We start from the raw sequence: 21,650 nt of genomic DNA, 5'->3' as shown, positions 1-21,650 counted from the left end.
CCAGATGAGGTTAAATATTACTCAATAAAAATGATGACTCTATATAAGTGTTGTATTACAACTATTGATTCTCTTATTGCCTACTTCTGGGCTCAATATGTGACCTGTGACCAACCCTTCAAGGGTTGCATTTTATTAAAAAAAAATTAAATTTTGACAATCAGTCAGAGCAGAACTGAACAGCATAACCCAACCATTTTTTTTTTGGAATATCAGATTTTTTAAAGAGTTAAAACCTGGGCGTGAATGTGAATGTGTCTGGTTAAGTCAAATCATTGCAGTGTTGCAAACCAGCAAACTGAGGAAAATAAATCTATAAGCATTTTTAAATGTTACTGTAATCAGCTTTATGCTGCTTCTCACAGCTATCACCACTAGAGAGCACTATAGCACAGTGTTCTGTATCGTAGTGTCTGCTACATGTTAAAAATATAATTTTTTAAAGACGTTTTTGTGAAGGTTTTATCCATTCTTATTTAAAGGTTATAATGTATACAGTATTTGGATTACCAGTGTATTGCCACAGCTGTTTTAATTGTTAAGCACTGGTGTTTGGCATGAAATGTTTTAACTATCATTTTTTGGGGAGAGAGCAGCATGGAACAGGGAATTTCAGATGGATAAGGAATGTTGGGTCAAATGAATTGAAGGGGTTGATCAAATGATGGAGTAGTGCGAAATTTATAATTCGAATGGAACAGTATACAACGCATGATTCAAATACGTATAAATCTGTCCTTTCCTCAAATAGCTATGAAAAGTCATGTGAACATTTTTGTATGAAGTAATGGAAGCAGTATTACCCTTAACTGAACAAAAACAGTTAATTTAGCCTTCTTCAGGGTGGTTTCTCACCATGTTGGAATGCCAGACTTAGATTGACAGTATATCTCTTGAATACAACTACTAAAATTGAGGAGTATTAATACTGAAATTATATTTGTATTTATACCAAATAATTTTGTGTTTTCAGACCTTTATAGGATTATTTAATTTTGTCAAATATTATTAAATATTTTATTATTATAAAATATTATATTATTATTATGGCTTGAAATCATTTTCTGCGTTTGTTTGGTGTTTCAGAGTTTGGCTATATAAAGACAGGTTCCCGTTTCAGAAAGGCACAGGGTACATGAAAGCAATGACCACTTAGTCCACCAGAGACTCTATGATCCACGCCAGCACCAGGCCATGTCCCTCAGCTGAAGGATTTACTATATAGATATGTTTTGAGCCTAGACTTAAAGGTGGAGAGAGAGTCTGTTCCCCGAATCTCAGAGGGTAAACTGTTCCACAGGAGAGGGGCTTGATAGCTGCTTTGTGACAACTTGTGTTGTAAAAAGCGCTATACAAATAAAAATGAATTGAATTGAATTGAATTGAACATGTGATCCTTGAACTTGGGACTACAAACTACAAGTCCCAAGAAACCTAACAGCAGGTGGATCTGTGACGTCAGTAATTCAGTTACATGGAGTACGCAGTGCCCACGTGCAACTTGAAAATAAGGTGTTTTATCGGCATTCCAAGCGCTATATAGTGGATGGCTGCGGCTTTGATTTATTGCAGTGTTAACATGCAGAAATTCAAGATGCTGTCCTTCATATCGAATTTAGGCGACTGCCTTTTTCTTCGCATTCGCCACCAACTCCTCCCTAATTGGCTAAAAGGTTTCACGTGGGATATCCGTGTCAATCAGCGGCGAGTGCGTGTCGTATGCGCGGAAAAAAGCAACGTGCAATTTTCGCTTTTTCGGACTGGGGCGTCAACGCTGTACAATAACAACAAAACAACTTCCGGTTTCCATAGTATGACAAAAGAGAGGCATCCCGCGAACTGTTTATTCAATTTTTAAAATCGTACAACAGTTTCGAATGTGTGTTACTTCTTCTCGAAGGCAGACACACAAACATAGCTAGATGCATGTTACGATAATGTTTTATGTGTCGGCGTGAAAGTGTGACAGATCTTAATTTTATCTGGAAATACCGTTTCTGATACTGATCAACTATAGCTAGCAGCCCTTAGCCAGCTGTTTGCTGCGGTTAACAATACGGTATTTACCTTCCGTGCATATTATACTGTAGTTAGCCAGATGCTAGTTAGCGAGTAGGAATAAACTAGCGTGACAGTGACCGTGAAAGGACTAGTTAGAATGTTGCACTTCAAATGTTACTATTATTTTGTAGTGTGCGTTTTGCAATGTAACAGCATCGCTAGCCAGCATTAATCATTATATCCTCCTTTTGCCATGTTAAATAAACGAGGTTGATACGTCACCTGCCATATCCCTTAAGTCTTTAGCTGGATTTTCCTGCTTTGACACTATTGCACGTCCAATAAATGTAATCCTAACTCCTGGAATGTTTTCAAGGGTCGAGCATGAGCGAGGGAGAGGTTTTCCATGAGAAGCAGAGGCTAGAGTTGTGTGCCATTCATGCTCTCAACAACGTGCTCCAGGAGAGAGTATTCACCAAAGAAACAGCGGACGACATCTGCAAGCGGTAAGTGGAGGTGGAGGTGCGACCATGTTGACGTTTGATGCCAGCAGTTTGCTTGTGATGTGAACGCTATAGTACAGTATTATAGTACAATGCTACAGTATTATACACTGAGCGCGTAATGTCTATTCGAATTCACATGTGTCTGTATTCAAATGTGTGTCCAATCTACATGTAAACATTGTTCCATACAGTGTCTTTCGTAACGGCAGTATGTCTGCGTTTTTAATGTTCTCTCAGTCGCACTGCTTCTCTCCCTCTCCTCTAGCCTGGCTCCACAGTGTGTAGTGAATCCCCATCGCTCCTTGTTGGGCACAGGGAACTACGATGTCAATGTCATCATGGCTGCGTTGCAGAGCCGAGGACTGGCCGCTGTGTGGTGGGACAAACGCAGGTCAGACTCCGGCTCCTCTTACAGTAGCTTTTCCCTCTACAGCGACTTCCCATCATTCCGCAGGACTGATTCAGACTAACTGCTCAGCACCACTGAGTGATGCATTTATCAAAAGTGTTTACCAGCCCCTTTCCAGCTACTGTATATGAGACTTGATGCAGTACTTTTTAAACAGTCTTTAAAAAAGGCTAACACTTTATGTGAAAGTCTCATTAATTAGCTATTCATAAAGCATTAATACTGATTAATACTGTTAACACTGATTAATTATTTTGCAGCCCCTGCAACATTACTTATTTGTTGTGAATGAGTTATGAACGCTCACAAAAAGTCAATTAACATTATAATGTTTGGGTATTTTGCTGCAACATTAGCTATGACACCTTTGGAATCACACACAACCAACATGTATGTTTGTGTGTGTGTGTTGTGTTTGTGATTCCTGTATGCATGGTCTGTCCTTAAGGGGAGAATGAATGGAACTTGGGTATAGTCAATAGCCCTGAGATCATTTGGTAAGCCAGAAACAGTATAAAATCCATGTCTGATCTCATGCATTGCCTCCTGATTACTGGGAAACTTCATGTACCTGGACATACTTTGTAGCATGGCATTCAAAATAAGGGGCAGCACACTAAAGAAAACTGACTGTGAGATTCCCACAGTACATGCCACGGCCTGCTGAAACAAACCTTAGGCCAGAAAATGCACTGTGGCAAGGTGTTCTGGCATTGCAGGAGTATAATAGTTCTTTTGAGTGAGTGGCTGTCGGTCACCTCTGATCTCCCCCAGAATGCCTAAGATTGCCTGAGTAGACAGGCGATTATTTTTTTGGCCTCAGATATCTGCTGCAGACAAATGCGAGTTGAAAACACTCCCTACTGTCAAAGTTATACTTTTTTATTATGCCTATCTCCCCTTCTCGCTACAGTGACAACAGCCATTACATTAGCATATGTTAGCACACCTAGGTTAACACCTACCTCCCCATGTATTAATACATGTGCACAATTACTTTTCCCACAACTGGTTTTAGTATTGGTTAATCACATTAACTTTTCCACAGGCATCTGTTAGCATTTTCTCCTATTGCTGTTCTGTGCTTTCCCAGAGCAGTTGCATATCCATTCACTTGAACCAGCAAAAAACATAATTCATGCATCTTCCACATTTAAGATGCACGAAACATTTAAGGTGCACTAGATTAGTGGATATACCTAGGTGGTTTATTGCACATGGTGACACTATTTTGGCATTTTAAACCCCTGCAAGCCTTTACTGAATTAGGCTATATGTGTCAGAGACAGACAGATGAGGGTGTGATGTTTTAGTATTACGCTCATGTACGACAGATGATAGCACAGTTCATCCAGGTTATCCAACAACCAACTCTTGAGTGATGTTTTGTTTCTTACATCCATCTTCAACCTGAACCATGTGTCCAGTTCTGCAGCGCTTTGACGAAGCCAAAATAAAAACATCTGTAATTTTCTGGGGGATAAGATAAATCTGATATATTAATTTGCCTGTGTGGGTCGTACAATTCAAAATTTTTCATATGCACAATTTTTTTTCCATGAATGTTTTACAGGAGGAGCCTTCATAGAATTAAGGATTTATATAAAAGCAAGAAGCTCTGAGTCAGTCAGTATGCTTATGCTCGCTATCCCTCTACCTCTCTCATTGGCAGGTCGGTGCAGTGTCTGTGTGTGGAGAAAGTCCAGGGTTTCATCCTGAACGTTCCCTCGCGGGTGTCACTGGGAATCGTGTCCCTCCCCCTCCGCCGGAGACACTGGCTTGCAGTGCGACAGGTCAGCGGATCCTACTACAACCTCGACTCTAAGCTTAAGAATCCCGTCTGCATTGGAGGCGAAGGAGAGCTCCGGTGAGAGACTGCGGGGCAAACGCGAAGGGTTCGGGGCGGGGTGGGGAAGGAGAGACAGACGAGGGTAGCAGGAGACAAGGGGATTTGACATAAGTGGTAATAGAAGGTAGATTTGTTTTTATTGTTGAAATTAAAGCTGTCTGCAGGTGAGTATTCATGTGTCCCAGAAAGCCCTTGCATCACATAATGCATACACAGAAGTATTAAAGTTGTTTTATGAGGCACTTCATATTTAAAAAAAGAGCTAGAAGACCCTGAGGTATGTGTAGAAAATTTACTGGTTGCATGATGCCATGCCTGTGTACAAACGTTACACTCATAATTCATGAGGCTCCATACTTAGGTTTTATCACTTTTTATTCGAGTGTGTATATATTTCTGACAGATAGAGGATATAAAATGTTCTCATAAGATCTGTTGACTTACGTCTGTGAGGGATTATTGGGGGTAGTTTTAAAACTGTATTTTTATTACATCATTTCAACACTGTGTTGCACAAATTGAGTGTCAGGTCGCACGTCAAGCTTTTTGTCACGCTTGTTTAAGGCATTCTATGAAGAAGCATGAGCCACTTGGGTTAGACAGTGGCCCACTCTTATTTTAAATAAACTTGCTTTTGGTTGTGAGTTCAGACCATTGATTAAAAATCAGACATGGTGAAACATGGTGAAATTATATCAAATTATCTGCAGTCAGAGGAAATATCTGTGTAAGCCTTTCATTAGACACTATGGAACACAGTGGTCTTTGTAACTTCAGAAGCTTAGTTGCAACAATAACTGCGTACTGGTGCCTATATGTTCAAAACCACAAAAATGGGTCAAACCTCACATCAGACCAGAGTTGTAATAGTGTGTTTACATTCACCCTAGCTACACCTGAACACGCTATGATTTTTTTTTTTTTTTTTTTTTGCATTTACATTATATTTAGCTACACCTGAGCCCCTGCTGGGACCGGTCTAAGCCGGCTTTCTCTCTCATGTGATACTCAATATGGACAAAGGTGGTCTGGCAGGGGTGGGCTCAGCTCTCGTGTCTTACCACGAAGACCAATGCTGCTCATCTCTGATTCTACAATGTTCACAAAAGCCATTACTTATGATAAGGCACTCCAAAAGAGAAGAAACATAAGTAACATATTTTTAAATAAGGTTTTGGATCTTACACAGATTGTTTAAATGTGAATGAGTGTGCTTTTGTTATGTCAACCGAAATCGCTGCTTTCCCCATTGTAACCCCTCTCCTCTTTCCCTCAGCACCTTTCTCAGCGAGCAACTCTCTCAGGATGTATCAGAAATGCTCCTCGTTGTCCAAAGGGAAGTGGAAGAAGATGGGACCTGGCTGAACTCTGAAGACCACAAGAAGTGATCGTCGGGGGACAGGAAGTCCCTTCATTCAGGATAGAACTGTTATTCGACTTGTGCAAAATAGCATTTAAAAATCAAAAAAAGCTTTACGAAGGAACTTCCTCAGGAGGGAAAACGTAGATGGTGAAGGATGAGGGCCACACACATAAATATGCAGGAATCCCCTCTGAATTAGAGATCAGGAGGCAAGTTAAAGGAATGGTTAGACTTTAGCCTGACAGATTGTGCAGTAGTGTTTTCACTGCAGTTGTATTGACTGCTCTTTCTGTCTTAGTCTTTCTTTGTGTGTATCTATGCAGAGCACTGTTACAGTACACGTGATGGAATCGATCTTTTAATTCATCTATGCACAAAAGAGGTACAATACAGGCATAGGGTGGCGTTTGAGTCAGTATCTGTCTGTCTATGTTATCTGTTTGTTTGTCTCTATCCATGAAACTATGCATACTGCATCCGATTTAGAGCTGTTACTCTCTCTCAAAACACTTACCATTACTCAGAGGAAAGAAGAAAACAATAAAATAAAGTGATGTTATTTATATGAACCGTTGTCTCAGTGGAACTTATTTGATCTGGATCTGTATCTTGTGCATCTGTATAGATAGTACATCTGTCACTCTCTGTATAGGGGTCAATGTTGACCGCCTAGTATGGACAGAATACTCCAGCACGCTTGCAAAAGTTGAGCTTTAATACATTTTATTTGTATTAGACTTTGGAGTGAAAAAGGATGCCAGTCAAAAGGAGCATTAATACCATATAAACTCAATTTCAGGATTAACGAGGTTCATAGGCAAAGGGGATCAATACAATCTCCAACATACGATATATATACAAAACACCCTGTAGAGACTTCTCACAAACACAGACACAGTACACAGCTCTTTTTTTCTGTTATTACTATACTGTTGTTCATATTGTGGCTATCTCTATCAGCAGTAATTATTGTTTTTACTAGTTATTGCATGGAGTTGTAGTTCCCCTTTTTACCTCCTGAGAGAGAAGGCTATCTCCTGCACTTGAATGTTATTATTGGAAGATACAGTCTTTATCCTCGTTTACTGTTATTCACGGAGAAATGTTAACGTATCTGAAACGCTGTATTTGCATCTATAAAATGTTTGAAAATATAGATCAAATGAAAGAGATTGCATATTGACAACACCGAAAATGTGTCATTGCTGCCGTGTGTCTGTGCCCCTCAAGTACAATATAAAAACATGAAAATAAATCTGGTGATTACATTAACAAATATAGAACTACCATAATGTCAGTACCATTCAGGCTCGCAACGCTCGCAGTGACAGAGGGCTCCAGTGAGCGATGGAGAAAACAGTCCAAGACTCCCTGAAACACGGGGTATCTCATAATAATATGGCTGACCTGAATCAAGCTGTCCGTTTAATCCATTCTGTCGCGTCAGTGCTCGGAGCGATCAATGGTAATGACGTTACTCGTTTTCTTTAATCTTTAGTAATCCATCTGTTTAAATTAGTTCTCCTTCTGTGTAAAGTGTCCATTTCTATGAAAACTAAACATTTTTTTCCTATATTTTTTTTTCTATACATAAAAAAAAAGAATTAGTGCGGATACAGATTCCTGGAGTGGGCTGGGTTCGGGTTTGATTGACTGCCCCCGTAGGCTGTCAGCATGCTGGGAGAGTACTGGCCACATAGAAACCATGGAACGGTGGTGTCACCCAGCAGCCAGAGAGATCCGTCAGCGAGGGATTATGCAGGGAAGAGGAAAATGAAAAAAACGACAAAAAAAGATCACTTACTGCATGGCATCTGTTGCCGCACACGAACGTTACTCTTGACACAGTGATGCTCTACATCTATATCACATCACCCTGTTAGTGTATTAGTAAACCAGTCAGTCTAACGGTGAAAAGTAGGTCAGTCATATGGGCAATATGTGTTCTAGCTACACTAGACATCATGTCAGCTGGTGCATCCGGCAGGCAATCCACAAGCGTATAAGTCAATAAGCCTGTCTAACAGCTAAATGTGCTTGCATTAAAAGTGTTGGTCATGTCACAGATCATGAGGATGTCACAGGAACAGGGAAACTCACAGAAGGGGGTGGGGACTGCCTGTCAATCAAGGGCAGGCTCTCATAACCAGGGTTGCCATTGGAGGAAACGTTTGGAGTCCTGTGAAGAGACAGACAGTGAAAAGGGAGCAAGGCAAGGTGCAGGGAAAGTAGCAGGGAATTGGGGGTGATGCCGGGTGAGAGGGAAAAACAGAAGAGAAGAAGGAGAAAGGAACAATTAAAGGAAGGAGAACAGATGACAGAGGGATTAAGAGACATGGAGAGATAGAGACGGGGAGAGATTAATGCTGACCCTATTATTGTCTACAGAGGAATGGGGGGGGGTATAACTGTGTGCACATATACAGGACACAGCAGTTAGTGTACAGCAACATTAAGAGAGTGACAGTGAATAGGAGAACTGGGATACATAGTACATAGACAGGGATTAACAGGGTTTGCAAAGTTCAGAGAGATAGAAACTCGATAGATTGCACTTGGATGTCACTGTCCATTGTCACTGACAATGAGATAGAAGAGTGAAGGGGATTTTACTGTATAGTACTGTATTTCACATCTTCAGAATATCAGTATTGTTTCTGAGTGACCAATCTATGCCTGTCTTGAAATGATCCGACAGACAAATAGACAGACACACAGACAGACAGACTTCTTGAGTTGTGTCTGTTTCTCTGCCTAGACTGTAGTCAACATATGCCTGTCTGTGTGTCTGTCTGTGTGTGGTTTTACATGGTTTCAGTATTTTGATTTTAGTTCATGTATATGAAGCTTTGAGTAATGTATGAGTATAGTATTAGTGTCAGTCATATTATATGTTTGACTAGTTATTTGTCAGGGTTTGAGTGATTGTAGCACAAGTCTGTCTTTGCACGTGAGTGTGTTAATATTATCATATGCCATGTTTGCCAGGTGTAGCGTACTAGATTATGAGTGGTTCTGTGTGTGAGCATACATATCCATTTAGAGCATGTATCCACTCAGTCATCCACAGATGTCATATGCGGTGTAAGTGTGCTATTGCTCACCAAGAACAGCTATACTTATTCAGTCTGTCTGTGCACCACAATGTATCATTGTATGAACCTGTTAAGATTGTGTCACTCTGTCTGTCTGTCTGTCTGTGTGTCTGTGTGTGTTACTCACGGGAGGGGCGGTGCGCTAGAAAAGGGGGGAGTCCAGCCGGCCCCCTGGTAACTATAGAAGGCGGGCAGAGCCCCGCGCTGGGAGCCCATGGCCGTCTGTCTACGTGCCTGATGGGTAGTGAAGGGGTCCTCGCTCTCGCTGTCTGAGTCTTCGTATTCTTCTGAATCACTGAATCATTCAGAGGGGAAAAAAATTGAACAAAAAGGTTGTTGTTAACTTGTGCGTTAACAAGAGTCAAGTGCATTGAAGCCCCAGCGTATTCAAGATATCTCATTCCATTTTTCTGTGTAAAGCATGTACTATCATCCACCTAACTCACACACTGGAGGTGTGACATTCGCCACTACAGCTAACTCCTAATACAATAGAAGGCTATTCACTACTTTTGATCTGCCACACCAACAATGGAGTGAGTTTGACCTACATTTTGTATATTTTTAAAATGATTATCCAACTGCTGGAGGATATTAGCTAGCTCTTTGGCAATGTCCCTTACACAAGCTCAAAGTCTGCACTGTGTAAACCTACAGTATCAGAGACACAAATTTAACAGTGGTACAGCAAATGGCATAGAGAACATAGGAAGTACAACTTGCTCTTGCTCTTGCGGTCAATGCAGAGGAGAGCATTTAAAAATAAGAATGCCGATGACACTCACCTGGGGAAACTTCTCCACGCCCCAGGCAATGAACAAAGGATGGCTGTGAATGCCAGCGCAGACAGGAAAGAGTAGAGGGAGAGGTAGAGCAGTCCCTCCATTCCGTCATAGCATAGACCTTTCAGAGAGTCTATGTAGTCCTGAGAGAGGGAGAGAGAAACGGCAGGTGGGGCTAATTACTGATTATCGTTCTGAGATTTTCCCCCCGCATGACCCCATTCCATGATGAAAATATTTTGTTTCTCTAAAACAGTGCAGATAAAATAAAACTCTTGATTATTTTAAATACAGAATCCTGTGTGCAGATTAAAAGTAACTGTGCTTTCAATTCAAAATATTAAAATGCCAGACTAGCCAGCAAAAAAAAAAAAAACAACTGAAAAAAAACAGTATCAGCGTTAATGCAGCCTTTTCCTGTTTAAATGGATTTATGCATTTCTATTTTTTTTTCAAGCAGGCATCTGAGATGGGGTCCTGGGGGCCAAAGTTGGGGGCCACTTCCTCTTTCAATATCATGGTGCATATCACATCAGTATTGAGTTTTGAGCTGTGCAAAAGTTATGTCTCTGTGCTGTCAAAATGTGTACCTGTTGTGCTGTGTTTCTTACAGAACATGATGTTTCTCTGTTGTTAAACCGTGGATCTGTAAATAGTGTGCCGCAATGTGTGGTCACAGAGGCTTTTGAGGTTCTTGTATTTCGTACCTTATTGAGACCTCGACAGTTGAGCAGCGCCACCAGCTGGTGGAAGTTTCCTTCTGTTGTGTTGAGTATCTGCTGAACCTCCCTGAGTGACCTCTGCAGAGAGAAAGGGGGAGTCGGGGGGGGGGGTCATTTAACGCAAATGCCAACCTGTTGTGAGTGACCATTTTATTTCCACAAAGTGGCCGCTGAGACATACCTCTGCCTTGGGGAACTGTGGGAGTGCTTCTCTGTCTAGACTCGAGAGGTGTGTGTGAATACTAGACAGCGCCCTTTGTGACTGGGTCAGCAGCTAAAACCAAATCAGCAGAAACACAAATCACCTTGTTCATATAATCTCTACACATGAAAAAAAAAAACTAAAAATTCAACATTACTGCATTATAAATTAATTTATTTATTTAGTAGTAGCACTGATACTACTGTTAATACCTGCTGGAAAGGGCTGGTCTTTCGTCTGCTGCAGGTGAGGTAATAGTCCAGTATTTCTGATTTTGAAAAGACCACAGAATTAATCCTGGCTATCATAGTCCAGTGGTAAGAACATTACAATGTACAGTCCAGCGAAATTTCCCTGAGAAAAATCCATTACCTGCGCTGGTTCCAGAATTAAAGTGAGTAGAGTTGAGTATGAACGTGTTGGGATCGGAGCAGAAATCACTGAGGGCCTGCCAGTGTGGGAGAAACAGAGAGAGGGAGGGGTGGGGGTGAGCGGGTGAGCACCGCCATAAAGGAAAATGAGTTGTTAATTTAGACACACTGACCGACTGACACACTTAGCATCTGACAGAATCATGCTAGCTGCAATCGATTTACTGAGCGATATGGATAGATCCGCTGTGTTCCCTCACCCATTGTGTGTGCTTTGTTGGAATGTACTAAACTGCACTTAGAATCGGGGGGGTGGGGGGGGGGGGGGTTTGAGAGGAGGGAGGGTTGAGTGAGTGTGTTTCAGAAGAGAGGCAGACTGAGAGAGGGCTGACAGCTGTGGGATTGTTCCCCATCACTAGATCAGGACAGTGGGACTCTGTGTACAGACAGCCTCTGACATCTCCCCCTAGCTCCCAATAACACTGTCTCTTCTTCACTCTCGCCCTCCCTTTCTGTTAGTGTATCTGTGTCAAAATGCTCTCTATCACAGAGCAGGGCAACCCCAGGCCCATGTTGGATAGTTTCCCACCTACCCCTTTCTCAGGCTAAAACTGTCCCACGGTCTTTTTTTTCATCCCCACCCCTTCCCCCCCCAACCCACACACACACACACACACACACACACACACACACACACACACGCACAACCAATGTTGTTCTCCCAGCTCCTTCTCCCTCCCTCCCTCCCTCCCTCCCTCCCTCTCTCCCTCCCTCCCTCTCTCCCTCCCTCTCTCCCTCTCTCTCTCCCTCCCTCTCTCTCTCTCTCTCTCTTTCATACACTCATTCAATTTTTGTCCGGTTGTTTCTCTCTCTCGCACATCCGAAACTAAGCATGCTAACTCTGCAGTGACTGCAGCGCTGAAGAGAGGCCAGGGCATTTTTCATTTAACACAACGACAGGACACACAATATAACTCTGTTCTGCTTCATTCTGTATGACATTCCAGGCATTCTCTCTATAGCCACAGAGTACAGAAGTCTCAGACCTTGCCTCTTTGTGCCTCCTGCTTGCCCTTGGTGTGTGTGTGTGTATGTGTGTGTGTGTGTGTGTGCCTGGCGTGGGAGTGTTACTCACCACAACAGTGGCTGTCTCCAGTCCCAGAGAGCCCCAACTCAGGAAAAGAGCCAACCAGGCCAGCACCGTCATTCTGAAACCACATTATAAATGCTGCCTCCACCAGTGCCATCCATGGGGTCTGTTATTGCTCATCACTAAAGCTTACTTACTGCCAACACTGACTGGCAGAAGTTATTTTCATTTAGATTTACATCTTCTGACAGACCATGTCTCCTGTTTTCACAATCACAGTTTCTATGGATAACACTCGATGAAGTGACCACTACATTTCTATTCTTGTAAATTTTAAACTGTAATAATTTCTAATAATAGTCTATAATAATCTAAATGTGCACCATTACCAATGTGAATGGAATTCTCACTAGCCACTATCTGAGTAAATTCATTGAGAGAACTTAGGCACAGCTAACCCTGCATTCAAACTGGGCTGAAATTGTTCAGTCAGGTCTACTCACAGTATGAGAAGCCATCGCGCTTGCTTGGCCAACCCCAGGAGAATAAACAGACACACCACTAGATCCAACAGCAACAGCAACACGTACGACAGCCACCTGAAACAGATAAGTTTAGTGAGTGAGGTTGAAATGGGTGAGACTTATTATATTCCTCTAAAACTGCCTACTCCTGAAAGGGTAACTCACCAGATAAGAGCAATCTATGATGAACCAGTTCTGTGTATGCTCAATATCATGATCAACGGCCATGCTTCCAGCCAATAACCCTCTGTAACCCACCATACTATAGTTTCTAACATCATTCACTCGTTACGTGGCTTTTTGCTTGTCATGTACTCTGCTTCACTTGTAAGTCGCTTTGGATAAAACCATCTGCCAAACGAATAAATGTAAATGTAAATGCACACTGGACATGATCCACTGAGATGAGGGGAGAAAAGCTATGAGTCATGGGACTTCAGAGTGTACACTGACACGCCTCTCCCTCTCTAGCCCCTCACCTATAGTCTTCGTTGACCATCAGCGTGTTGGCGGCCCAGCCGGGAGAGAAAGGGCTGGGCAGGGGAGAGGCGGGGGGGAGGAGAGGGGGAGTAAGGGAAGGGGGAAGAGGGGTTAGGGAGGCAGAGGCACTGCTGCTGCTGTTGATCCCCCCGTTGCTGACGGGCGGGTTTTCAGGGGCGCGCCCCAGGGTTAGGGAAGACAGGAGGGCCACCACTGTCTCTGACAGCCGTCGGCAGGTGCGGGTGGACACCAGGAAGGGCATGCTGCTGCTGAACAACTCCTCCAGGGAGGTCAGGGGCCCAGATATGGAGAGCTGCAGCCCCGTCAGGGTGTCAGAGACCTGCAGAGAGGGCCAGGAGGAGATGGGGAAGAAGATGGAGAGGGCTTCTTTAGAAAACACCAATTCAAGGAATGACTGAGTGAATGCGAGACAACACGTTGACTGATGGCTAGGGAGAGGCTAATACGAAGTTCACCGTTCCTCAGCATCAGTAATGCTAGCAGTTTATATTGGTGCTAGAGTGCATATAGTGTTGGTGCATGCGTATCTTGGATTTTTAGCGGGGACATTCACCAGAAGGTCGATGGAAGCCAACGTGTAATTGGCTGTAAGAAGTGATGAGGTCAGCTGATACATCCCATCATTGGCCTCGCTGTTGCCATAGAAACCAATGCCGATGGCAACACTGCAAAAAAAAAAAAGAAAAAAAGAGGAGAAGGAGTAATGTTTAATTCAGTTTGTATGTACATATTAAATGGATTTGCCATGACAGTATAGAATGAGAAACAGGTAAAGTGGAGGAAATTGATGCAGTGTAAGTAAAAAAGGCAGAGGCAAGCATCTATGGTTTAATCTTCATAAAGAGCGACAATCACAGTAATCACATGATTGCACTAATCTCTGTGATATTTACATATTAAGATGAACGTTTAGTCCAGATGTTTGCATCTACCCCTCCACCCTGAGAGAAATGGTACAGTCCAATCTCTTACAAAGTATGTGACCCAGATTAGAGAGAGAGGAAGCCATAGCGAGACTGAGAAAGAGCAAGAGAAGAGGGGGTATATATTTGCATTCTGTATGAGTTCATGCGTCATCTGGACCTGCAAGATTATGCCTTTTTTGAAGTGTTTAATTCAATTTTTTTTTTTCAAATTTGATGTCAACTAAAGCATAATTCATATTTCGCTTTTGAATACACAGAAAAGACAGCTCATCTTCTGAAAAAGAGGATGGAGAGATGACATCATCTTTGCCTGTGGGAAAAATAACACAAGCGACATCATACTGCCTGCACATGATGACATCATGCACATGGAAGAAGAACCTCCCACGCATTGTGTGGCTGATAAATCATGCCATGTATTAGGCCTGAACCTTCAATAAATAACGCTTGCAATTACAAATGTGCTTGAAATTCAAGGTCAAAATTTCAAAGCAGAATTTTTGGTGGCTAAAAATTGTGTTAGTGGCTAAAACTGTCTCGGAATCTGCAGTTACCATGGGCCTATAGAATGAGGCCCAACACATCCCGAGACAGTTCTTTCATTCCCTGTCATCTTGGATGCCAGGGGGAACACTGTGCTATCACATATTATTGCCATGACATCAAAAGTAACAATGATACATTGGCCATACCAAATATACACAATACTTGCACCTCTCAGCAAAACACAACATTGAAGAAGCAGATGATGTCATGCTCTACAACAGGTTAAGACCATCACGGTCTTAACAGGTGATGAGTAATGCATCTGTAATGACATCGTCATTAGCCACTATTAGGACATCAAAAGAACAAACCCCAACATTTCCTCAGCTCTGCAGCAGACGGTAAAACGGGACCATAAACCTGTGAACCCACAGCCATTATTTCAGCAGAACGGGACACTTCCCTACTGCCTTACATTCCAGGGCAGTGCAACATTAACTATGTGGAAAGAACCGATATTAGGAGAACTAATCCAGGGTCAATCAATCAATCAATCAAACAATCAAAGAGGATCTTCGCCAACATACATGGTATAAACGCTACATGTATAAAGACTGGGAGCTTGTACTGTGACTAAAGTTCAAAGGGAATGACAACCGCAGAATTCAGGACAGACAGCTTCACCTCAGAAGCAGGGAGGCGGGCACAGTCTTTATGGCATCACGGCGCGATGACCTCACCAGCAGAGCGTGACGGCAGCCACGGAGACCCAGGTGACGCAGCAGATGCCCCGCCCCTTCCTTCCTCCATATCCGTGCCCGCCGCTGGCGTCGTCGTCTTCCTCCTCTTCCTCAGACCCCGAGCCACCATCGCCGCGGTGACAGCAGCAGTAGTGAATCAGGAAGGAGAGGACGACGAGGAGGGACAGAATGAGAGCAATGGCGGAGAGGCTTGAGAGGACCAGTAGGGTCTAAGCAAAAGAGAGGAACCGAGAAACCCGGAGAAGGGAAAATTAAAACAGTAAACGATAGGTACACTCATCTGCCTGCCAATAAGTCTTCCTTGATACATTCACTTTATGGAGAGATATTATAACATATCAAAGGCACATAGACTATCTGGACACACCAGTATATTACTGCACAGAGATGGTCGATAATATACATCATAGGCTGTTTTACTCACCGACTGGAAATTACTGACTGAGTGCAAAATCATCTCCTCCTCATGATCTACTTTCAGATATTGATCAGTGGACTGTTGTTAAGACTGTTCCATTTGGCTACACACCCAGTGAGTGAGAGCTAAGTGTGAGAGCACGTTAAAAAATGATTAGAAACGATTTTTATCATTTCGGCCAGGAAACGTTTCACCAGCGCACCTCCTTACAGTTGCACACGCTCTGTAAAGAGTACTATATGCGTCCAGTCTGCCTGTGTATCTCTCTGCCAATCTGTCCATCTCTGCTGTGCTCTCTTTTCCTTACCCACTACTTCTCTTCTCACCCCCCCATGCCTTTTCCCCACTTTTTCTCTCTCCCATTTCCTCTTCCCCACAACCCCCCCCCCCCCCACCGTTTCTTTCTATCCACGCCACTGAATCTCTATTAATAATCTGTGACCTACTTAAATACATTCACTGCCACTCTCCCTCTCTCTCTCTCTCTCTCCTCTCTCTCTCTCTCTCTCTCTCCCCCTCGTCCCTTCTTCTGTTCAGCTACCTCCCTCACTGGCTCTTTCCTTGTCCACTACTCTGTGTACTTTCTGCCTCTAAAGCCCTCCATTTCTTGTGGTTCCCTGAACCGCTGTCTCCATAATGCAGAAACGGCCTGTCCTTATACAAAGCAGCACATGGGTACAAAGCTCTGTACAAAATGTACAGAGTTGTGTTGTTATGATTTCAGAGCACAGTACAACACTCACTTACTTGAGCAGAACGCAAACATGAAGTAAACGTGTACACCCACCCATACACCCACACACACATGCACATCCGCACACGCACACACATACACACACAGGGCCATGAACATGCCCACACACATACATACACAAACTTACACACACACCCATACACCCACACACACACACAAACTTAACCTGCTGTAGAAATGCACCCAGAGTTATTTAGTACAGTACAGCACAGACGCGACAGTTGGCAACCCTCCATAAATTTACTGAAAATCCGTTGGGGGTGGGGGGGAGGGGGGGGGGGAGATAAAGCCATCAAAGACATTGTTTGTCAAACAAACTACAGAACTGAAAATGTTGCATATCTGAGTCTCACACAACATGACGCAAAATCTAGCCTTCATAGGCCATTTTTTTAATGATTAAACCACAGGCATCCCTGTCAAAAAAACATTTTCGAATACTTTTTTCCCCCAACAGCTGCCATGGAGACAGTGCTAAAATGCAGCGTGACTTGTTCTTTAATATTCGGATGAATAAACGACATTATCCAGCCAGCTAAATGTATGCTGATTAGAAAAAAAAGGCTTCTGAAAGGATAAAAAGATCCACTTATGATGTATTCAGCAATGATGTGACAAGAGTCATAGTCTGAAATAATACTTCCCTTGCATACACATATTCTCTTCCCGTACTTCCTGACTCCTTCCTGACATGAGGGCACCAGCATTGTATATAAAATATGAGTTTTATATAACGATTATGTTGATATACTATGTTAAAAATATATATGTTAATATGCTAGGAGCACAGAAGAAACTGCAGCGTGTGCAGATGGGTGGGATAAGCAGAATTCTTTACCTGCTGATACTCCCAGCTGTCAGGGGTAAAGACACTGTCCCTGGTCTGCAGGGTGAGATCCAGGCGAGGAAGGGCGTGACACACCCTCACCCAGATTGATGGGGAGTAACCAGGAACTGTTGCCATGGCAACCACTCCAGCGACACTGCTGTTTGAAAAAGGGACGAAAGAAAGGTCAAGGTGGCAAACATCCAGGTAAGAGTAAATACCGAATGAGCTCTCTCTTTCATTTAGAAGGAGTATCAGGTCCTTTTGCATTTAGATTAAAAAGGCAATCCCTTGAAGACACTGAGGTTCTAAGACCGTGCTGGCTGGATATAACAGCAAATCAGCGCTGAAGAAGAAAAGGTGAGAATCGGTTACTACAGGATGTGAACTGATAGTATTGGAAATTACAGCTTGTAAATAACAAGCATGTGAGAGAGAAGAGTTAAAATTGCAGTCTTCACTGACTGCACACCTAGATAGCCAATTAACATGAATTATACCTTCATGGGGTCAAAGACAGAGTCAAACATCAAATTAAAGTCAGTAGTCTTATTCACCTACGAATACCACAACCAGTGCATTGGCTTCTAGGTGTTCTTTTCCCACAACATTAAATTGAGTCCTGTGATTCTCTTTCCCACTGGGGTCAGAAAGATATACTTCCAAATTATTGGGGAAAATGCTATGTGACCAAGCAATACCTTATGCCAAGATCATTTACAGTTTTAAGGTAAAATGCATTTGAAACTGTTATTTGACCACATAGTAATAACAGTGAACTGCCGAGTGACTCAAATAGCATAAGGAAGCACCTTGAACCAGCAGTTGTCTTGAGTCATAAACTCAACTTGACATGATGCATCCTGTCAGCTCGTTATCATGCGGGTTATTATTGCATAACTGAAGGCAAATAAATGTGAGTTTAGTTCACATGACAGCAGGCAGGACACTGTTTCACAAAAGAATCGCAAAACAATAAAACATGGGACAAGAAAATGTTTACCTTTCTAATTGCTTCCATCAGCGTATGCCATATCACGTAAGTTTCCTTATTTATTTAATTAATAATTTATGACAGGTTAACTTAAAACATTCATAATAGCTTAAATGTAATTGTCCTTAATTGAAGATATTCCCTTCATAGTTTAAGCAGAAATAAGATGTGACAATGCCATACCCACAACAATGCAGGGTATTCACAATTAACAGAGAGCAGACCTTCTGGTTAGCTACCAGGACAGTGCAAGCATGGTCTACTCTTTCCTTCAGCAGAGCCAATAAATCTAGATCAATAAATCTTTTTATTAACATAAAAAAAATAGTTTGTGTTATCTTTACCCCTTAGGTTTTTGGTGAAATTTTGTTATCATCTTAGTTTTGAAGACTCATACCCTATATCAAATGCTGGATGTGTCACATTGAGTAATTAATTTCAGCCTATTAAAAAAATTAACACAAATTAAAATGCAATAATTTATGACTGGACAATTACATAGGCAATGTAATCACTGATATACATATCTTGTCTTTTCTAAACAACTAATGCTAATGCCCCTATCCGGCCGCTCTATTGTAAAGCAACACGGCCTACAGACGTAATTTTTAAACCATGAGCACATATTGGATTTGGCCACCTACCGTGCATTGTAATAGGTGTCATTTCCTTAAATCTATCTTTTGTTTCTGTAGAATTCTAATCATTTATGATTTCCTCCAATGTTCAAAGACCATTGCACTCTTGTATACCCAAAGCATTCAGCTGATGAAATGGTTAAAAAAATAGTCAAGTGGTTGCGCTTTTTGACATAAAGGTAACAAATTGAACAATTTTTTTGACAATAAAAAGCGTATTATGAGGGTCTTGCATTACATCTTTTTGTTTTTCAGATGTTTATAAGGCATAGCCTACAGATCACAGTTGCAGTCAAGTCCAAAAACAGTTTAGCACCACTGAATATATTCAGTTGAAATAATTGATATACAAAAAAGAACCATCTTGATTGACAATAATTATTGCAATTGTAAAAACTTGACAAAGGGTATTGTTCCTGAGCATTAGTCTAAAAGATAAGCAGAAAACAGATGACAAATCCATAGTTGAACAGATCAAATTATTTTTTGTGAGAAAATTTACACGGTATTGTTTGTTATATGCTGATTAAAATGTACACACTACAAACAAACTGAAGCCATGACCAAACAACCAGAATCACTAAACCAGTGACTTACCTTCTGACTGTAGTTCGAGGAGGCACCAGACTTCCTGATCCTGTTTACTTTGGATGAAATATTCTCCAATCACTATAATTTATTAAGTATTAGTGCATATTGTTTCGTAAGAGTTTTCATCTTCAAAATGGAAACACAAAAAGAAACACAAAACTAAGTTTGTTATTGCTGTAATTATGATTATCTTGTCAGAATTGTGCTTTTATTGTTATATCGCTGAATGTGAGATAGTTGCTCAGAGAGATTTCAGGACCAGAAAAACACCCCAGGGACTACGACAGGTAATGGGAAAAGAGATCGCAATGTCCCGCAATTCCGTCACGTCTGACTGTTTAGACACTTAATGCACTGAAAGAGTTAATTAGCACTTATCCTTTCAGTACAGAGGTGGTGAATATGATTTAACACGGTTCCCATGTTGAGGTACTCCACAGAAAAGCTCAGCTGAGAAAAATGGGACATCTGGGACAATCCCAATTTTTTTACTCAAAAGATTTAAAAAAAATCCCCCAAAACATTAAAAAAACACAAATACAAAATTTGAAAAATAATGAAAAATCCAAAGTTACTTCAAAATCCTCTGGACCTAAAAACATATAAAAAAAATCAATCAATTTCCAAAATCCAACAAATGGTTTTTAGGATTCAAGAAACAAGAAAAAAAAAAATTAATTCCAGGTGCTCAAATTCCTGAGTAACTTGTTAGGTAGGACTGTATTGCAGTTGTTACTGTTTCAACAAGAAGGATGGCGAGAGGCAGAGATGCACATATATTTAGACAGACTCAGAGAGCAGAATAAGTACACTTGGATGAATACTGAACGGGGGGGTGGGAGAGGGAAAAAGCAAAACAGATACGGCTGTGAGAAGGGGATGGGATTTTGAGACAGACTAACAAAGGGAAGGAAAAATGAACATGCATAGATCTGTAGACAAAGCAAATTTTTTGAAGGGAGCCGGAAAAACAATATCAACAGCTATGGTTTTACAATGAAAAATGCATCAAGCGATGCCGAGATGGAAACAGAGATGGAATGGGAGAGAGAGAGTGAGAGTGAGAGAGAGAGAAAGAGAGATGGAGAGTTGCTCTCTCTTCCACAGTCCGGATGGTCTGACCGAAAAAAGGGGGATTAAAAAAAAAAACAATAAACACAAATAGAGTGAGGTTGACAGCGAGAGAGGGGTGTTGGTGTGTGATTGGAGGATGGAGGGGCAAGTGCATGAGCGAGAGAGGGAGGGGGTGGTGTTAGTTTTTCTGTGTCACTGAGAGAGAACGAGTGGGGGAGGGGAGGCTGGAAGATAACGAGAGCCAAAGAGGGAGAGAGTGAGGCACAATGACTCAGTGTGTGTGCGTGACTGCATATATATATATATGCAGTGTGTGTGTGCCTGCATGTGCGCGTGTGTGTGAGTGTGTGTGTATGTGTGTGTCTAGAGACAGACAGAGATAGAAAATTATATTATGTATGCAAGAGTTATTCAGTGGATTAACCCTTAATGTGTCTGTTACTCGGAGACAAATTCAGTGTGATAAATGGTTATACCATCTTAAGTTACATGTATTCCTTTACCTGTTTGCAATTACAACTAATAACAAGTAACTGAAGTAAATACTTACAAAATAAAGGAAATCAACTGTTTCATACTGAATATTGCATAATTTAAAAGTAATTTATTATACAAAAAGTACTGAAATCCAGACTTGCAGGAATAAAAAGTAAACAATATAAAAATGTAATTAAACAGCTATTTGAAAACGTTTTCATAATTAAATATTAGATAAATAAATATTATGAACAATAATTTCCATGACTAGACTGCTATCGTTCAGAATA

General features: G+C 41.6%; 2 protein-coding genes across 3 annotated transcripts; one reads left to right on the top strand and one right to left on the bottom strand.

The window, feature by feature from the left end:
• Positions 1–1,824: 1,824 nt before the first annotated feature.
• On the top strand, positions 1,825–6,648 carry josd2 (Josephin domain containing 2). Its single transcript, XM_036538302.1, has 5 exons — positions 1,825–2,059; positions 2,378–2,507; positions 2,773–2,898; positions 4,589–4,783; positions 6,042–6,648. The coding sequence occupies exons 2-5, from the start codon at positions 2,386–2,388 to the stop codon at positions 6,151–6,153; spliced, it is 555 nt and encodes a 184-aa protein (XP_036394195.1). The 5' UTR covers positions 1,825–2,059; positions 2,378–2,385; the 3' UTR covers positions 6,154–6,648.
• A 230-nt stretch (positions 6,649–6,878) lies between these two features.
• Positions 6,879–20,352, bottom strand: ttyh1 (tweety family member 1). 2 transcript variants are annotated; one of them, XM_036538182.1, is made up of 15 exons: positions 19,816–20,352; positions 17,599–17,746; positions 15,568–15,797; positions 13,969–14,080; positions 13,394–13,734; positions 12,894–12,989; positions 12,436–12,508; positions 11,302–11,377; positions 11,142–11,197; positions 10,909–11,001; positions 10,713–10,805; positions 10,009–10,148; positions 9,351–9,518; positions 8,229–8,307; positions 6,879–7,816 (listed from the first exon to the last, which is right to left on the bottom strand). In XM_036538182.1, exons 2-15 carry the CDS (start codon positions 17,722–17,724, stop codon positions 7,733–7,735), a joined length of 1,767 nt encoding a protein of 588 aa, XP_036394075.1. In that variant the 5' UTR covers positions 17,725–17,746; positions 19,816–20,352; the 3' UTR covers positions 6,879–7,732. The 2 variants fall into 2 exon arrangements, with proteins under 2 accessions (XP_036394075.1, XP_036394076.1); XM_036538183.1 differs by having other exon boundaries at positions 7,737–7,816; positions 9,458–9,518.
• Positions 20,353–21,650: the final 1,298 nt, after the last annotated feature.

The sequence above is a fragment of the Megalops cyprinoides genome, chromosome 10, assembly GCF_013368585.1.
Source record: "Megalops cyprinoides isolate fMegCyp1 chromosome 10, fMegCyp1.pri, whole genome shotgun sequence".
Taxonomy (NCBI): Eukaryota; Metazoa; Chordata; class Actinopteri; order Elopiformes; family Megalopidae; genus Megalops; species Megalops cyprinoides.
The sequence above is the reverse complement of the archived record's forward strand: the minus strand, read 5'-3'. Positions and strand labels throughout refer to the sequence as shown.

Excerpts from the sequence above, each read along its gene's own strand:
- ttyh1 (XM_036538182.1), bottom strand. The coding sequence starts at position 17,724 with ATGGCAACAGTTCCTGGTTACTCCCCATCAATCTGGGTGAGGGTGTGT. Across the intron at positions 13,735-13,968 it reads TGGCTTCCATCGACCTTCTG|GTCTCTGACACCCTGACGGG; the intron begins GTGAATGTCCCC and ends CCCTCTCTGCAG. Across the intron at positions 10,149-10,712 it reads ACTGTCGAGGTCTCAATAAG|GACTACATAGACTCTCTGAA; the intron begins GTACGAAATACA and ends TCCCTCTCTCAG.
- josd2 (XM_036538302.1), top strand. The coding sequence starts at position 2,386 with ATGAGCGAGGGAGAGGTTTTCCATGAGAAGCAGAGGCTAGAGTTGTGT. Across the intron at positions 2,508-2,772 it reads GCGGACGACATCTGCAAGCG|CCTGGCTCCACAGTGTGTAG; the intron begins GTAAGTGGAGGT and ends CCTCTCCTCTAG. Across the intron at positions 4,784-6,041 it reads GGAGGCGAAGGAGAGCTCCG|CACCTTTCTCAGCGAGCAAC; the intron begins GTGAGAGACTGC and ends TCTTTCCCTCAG.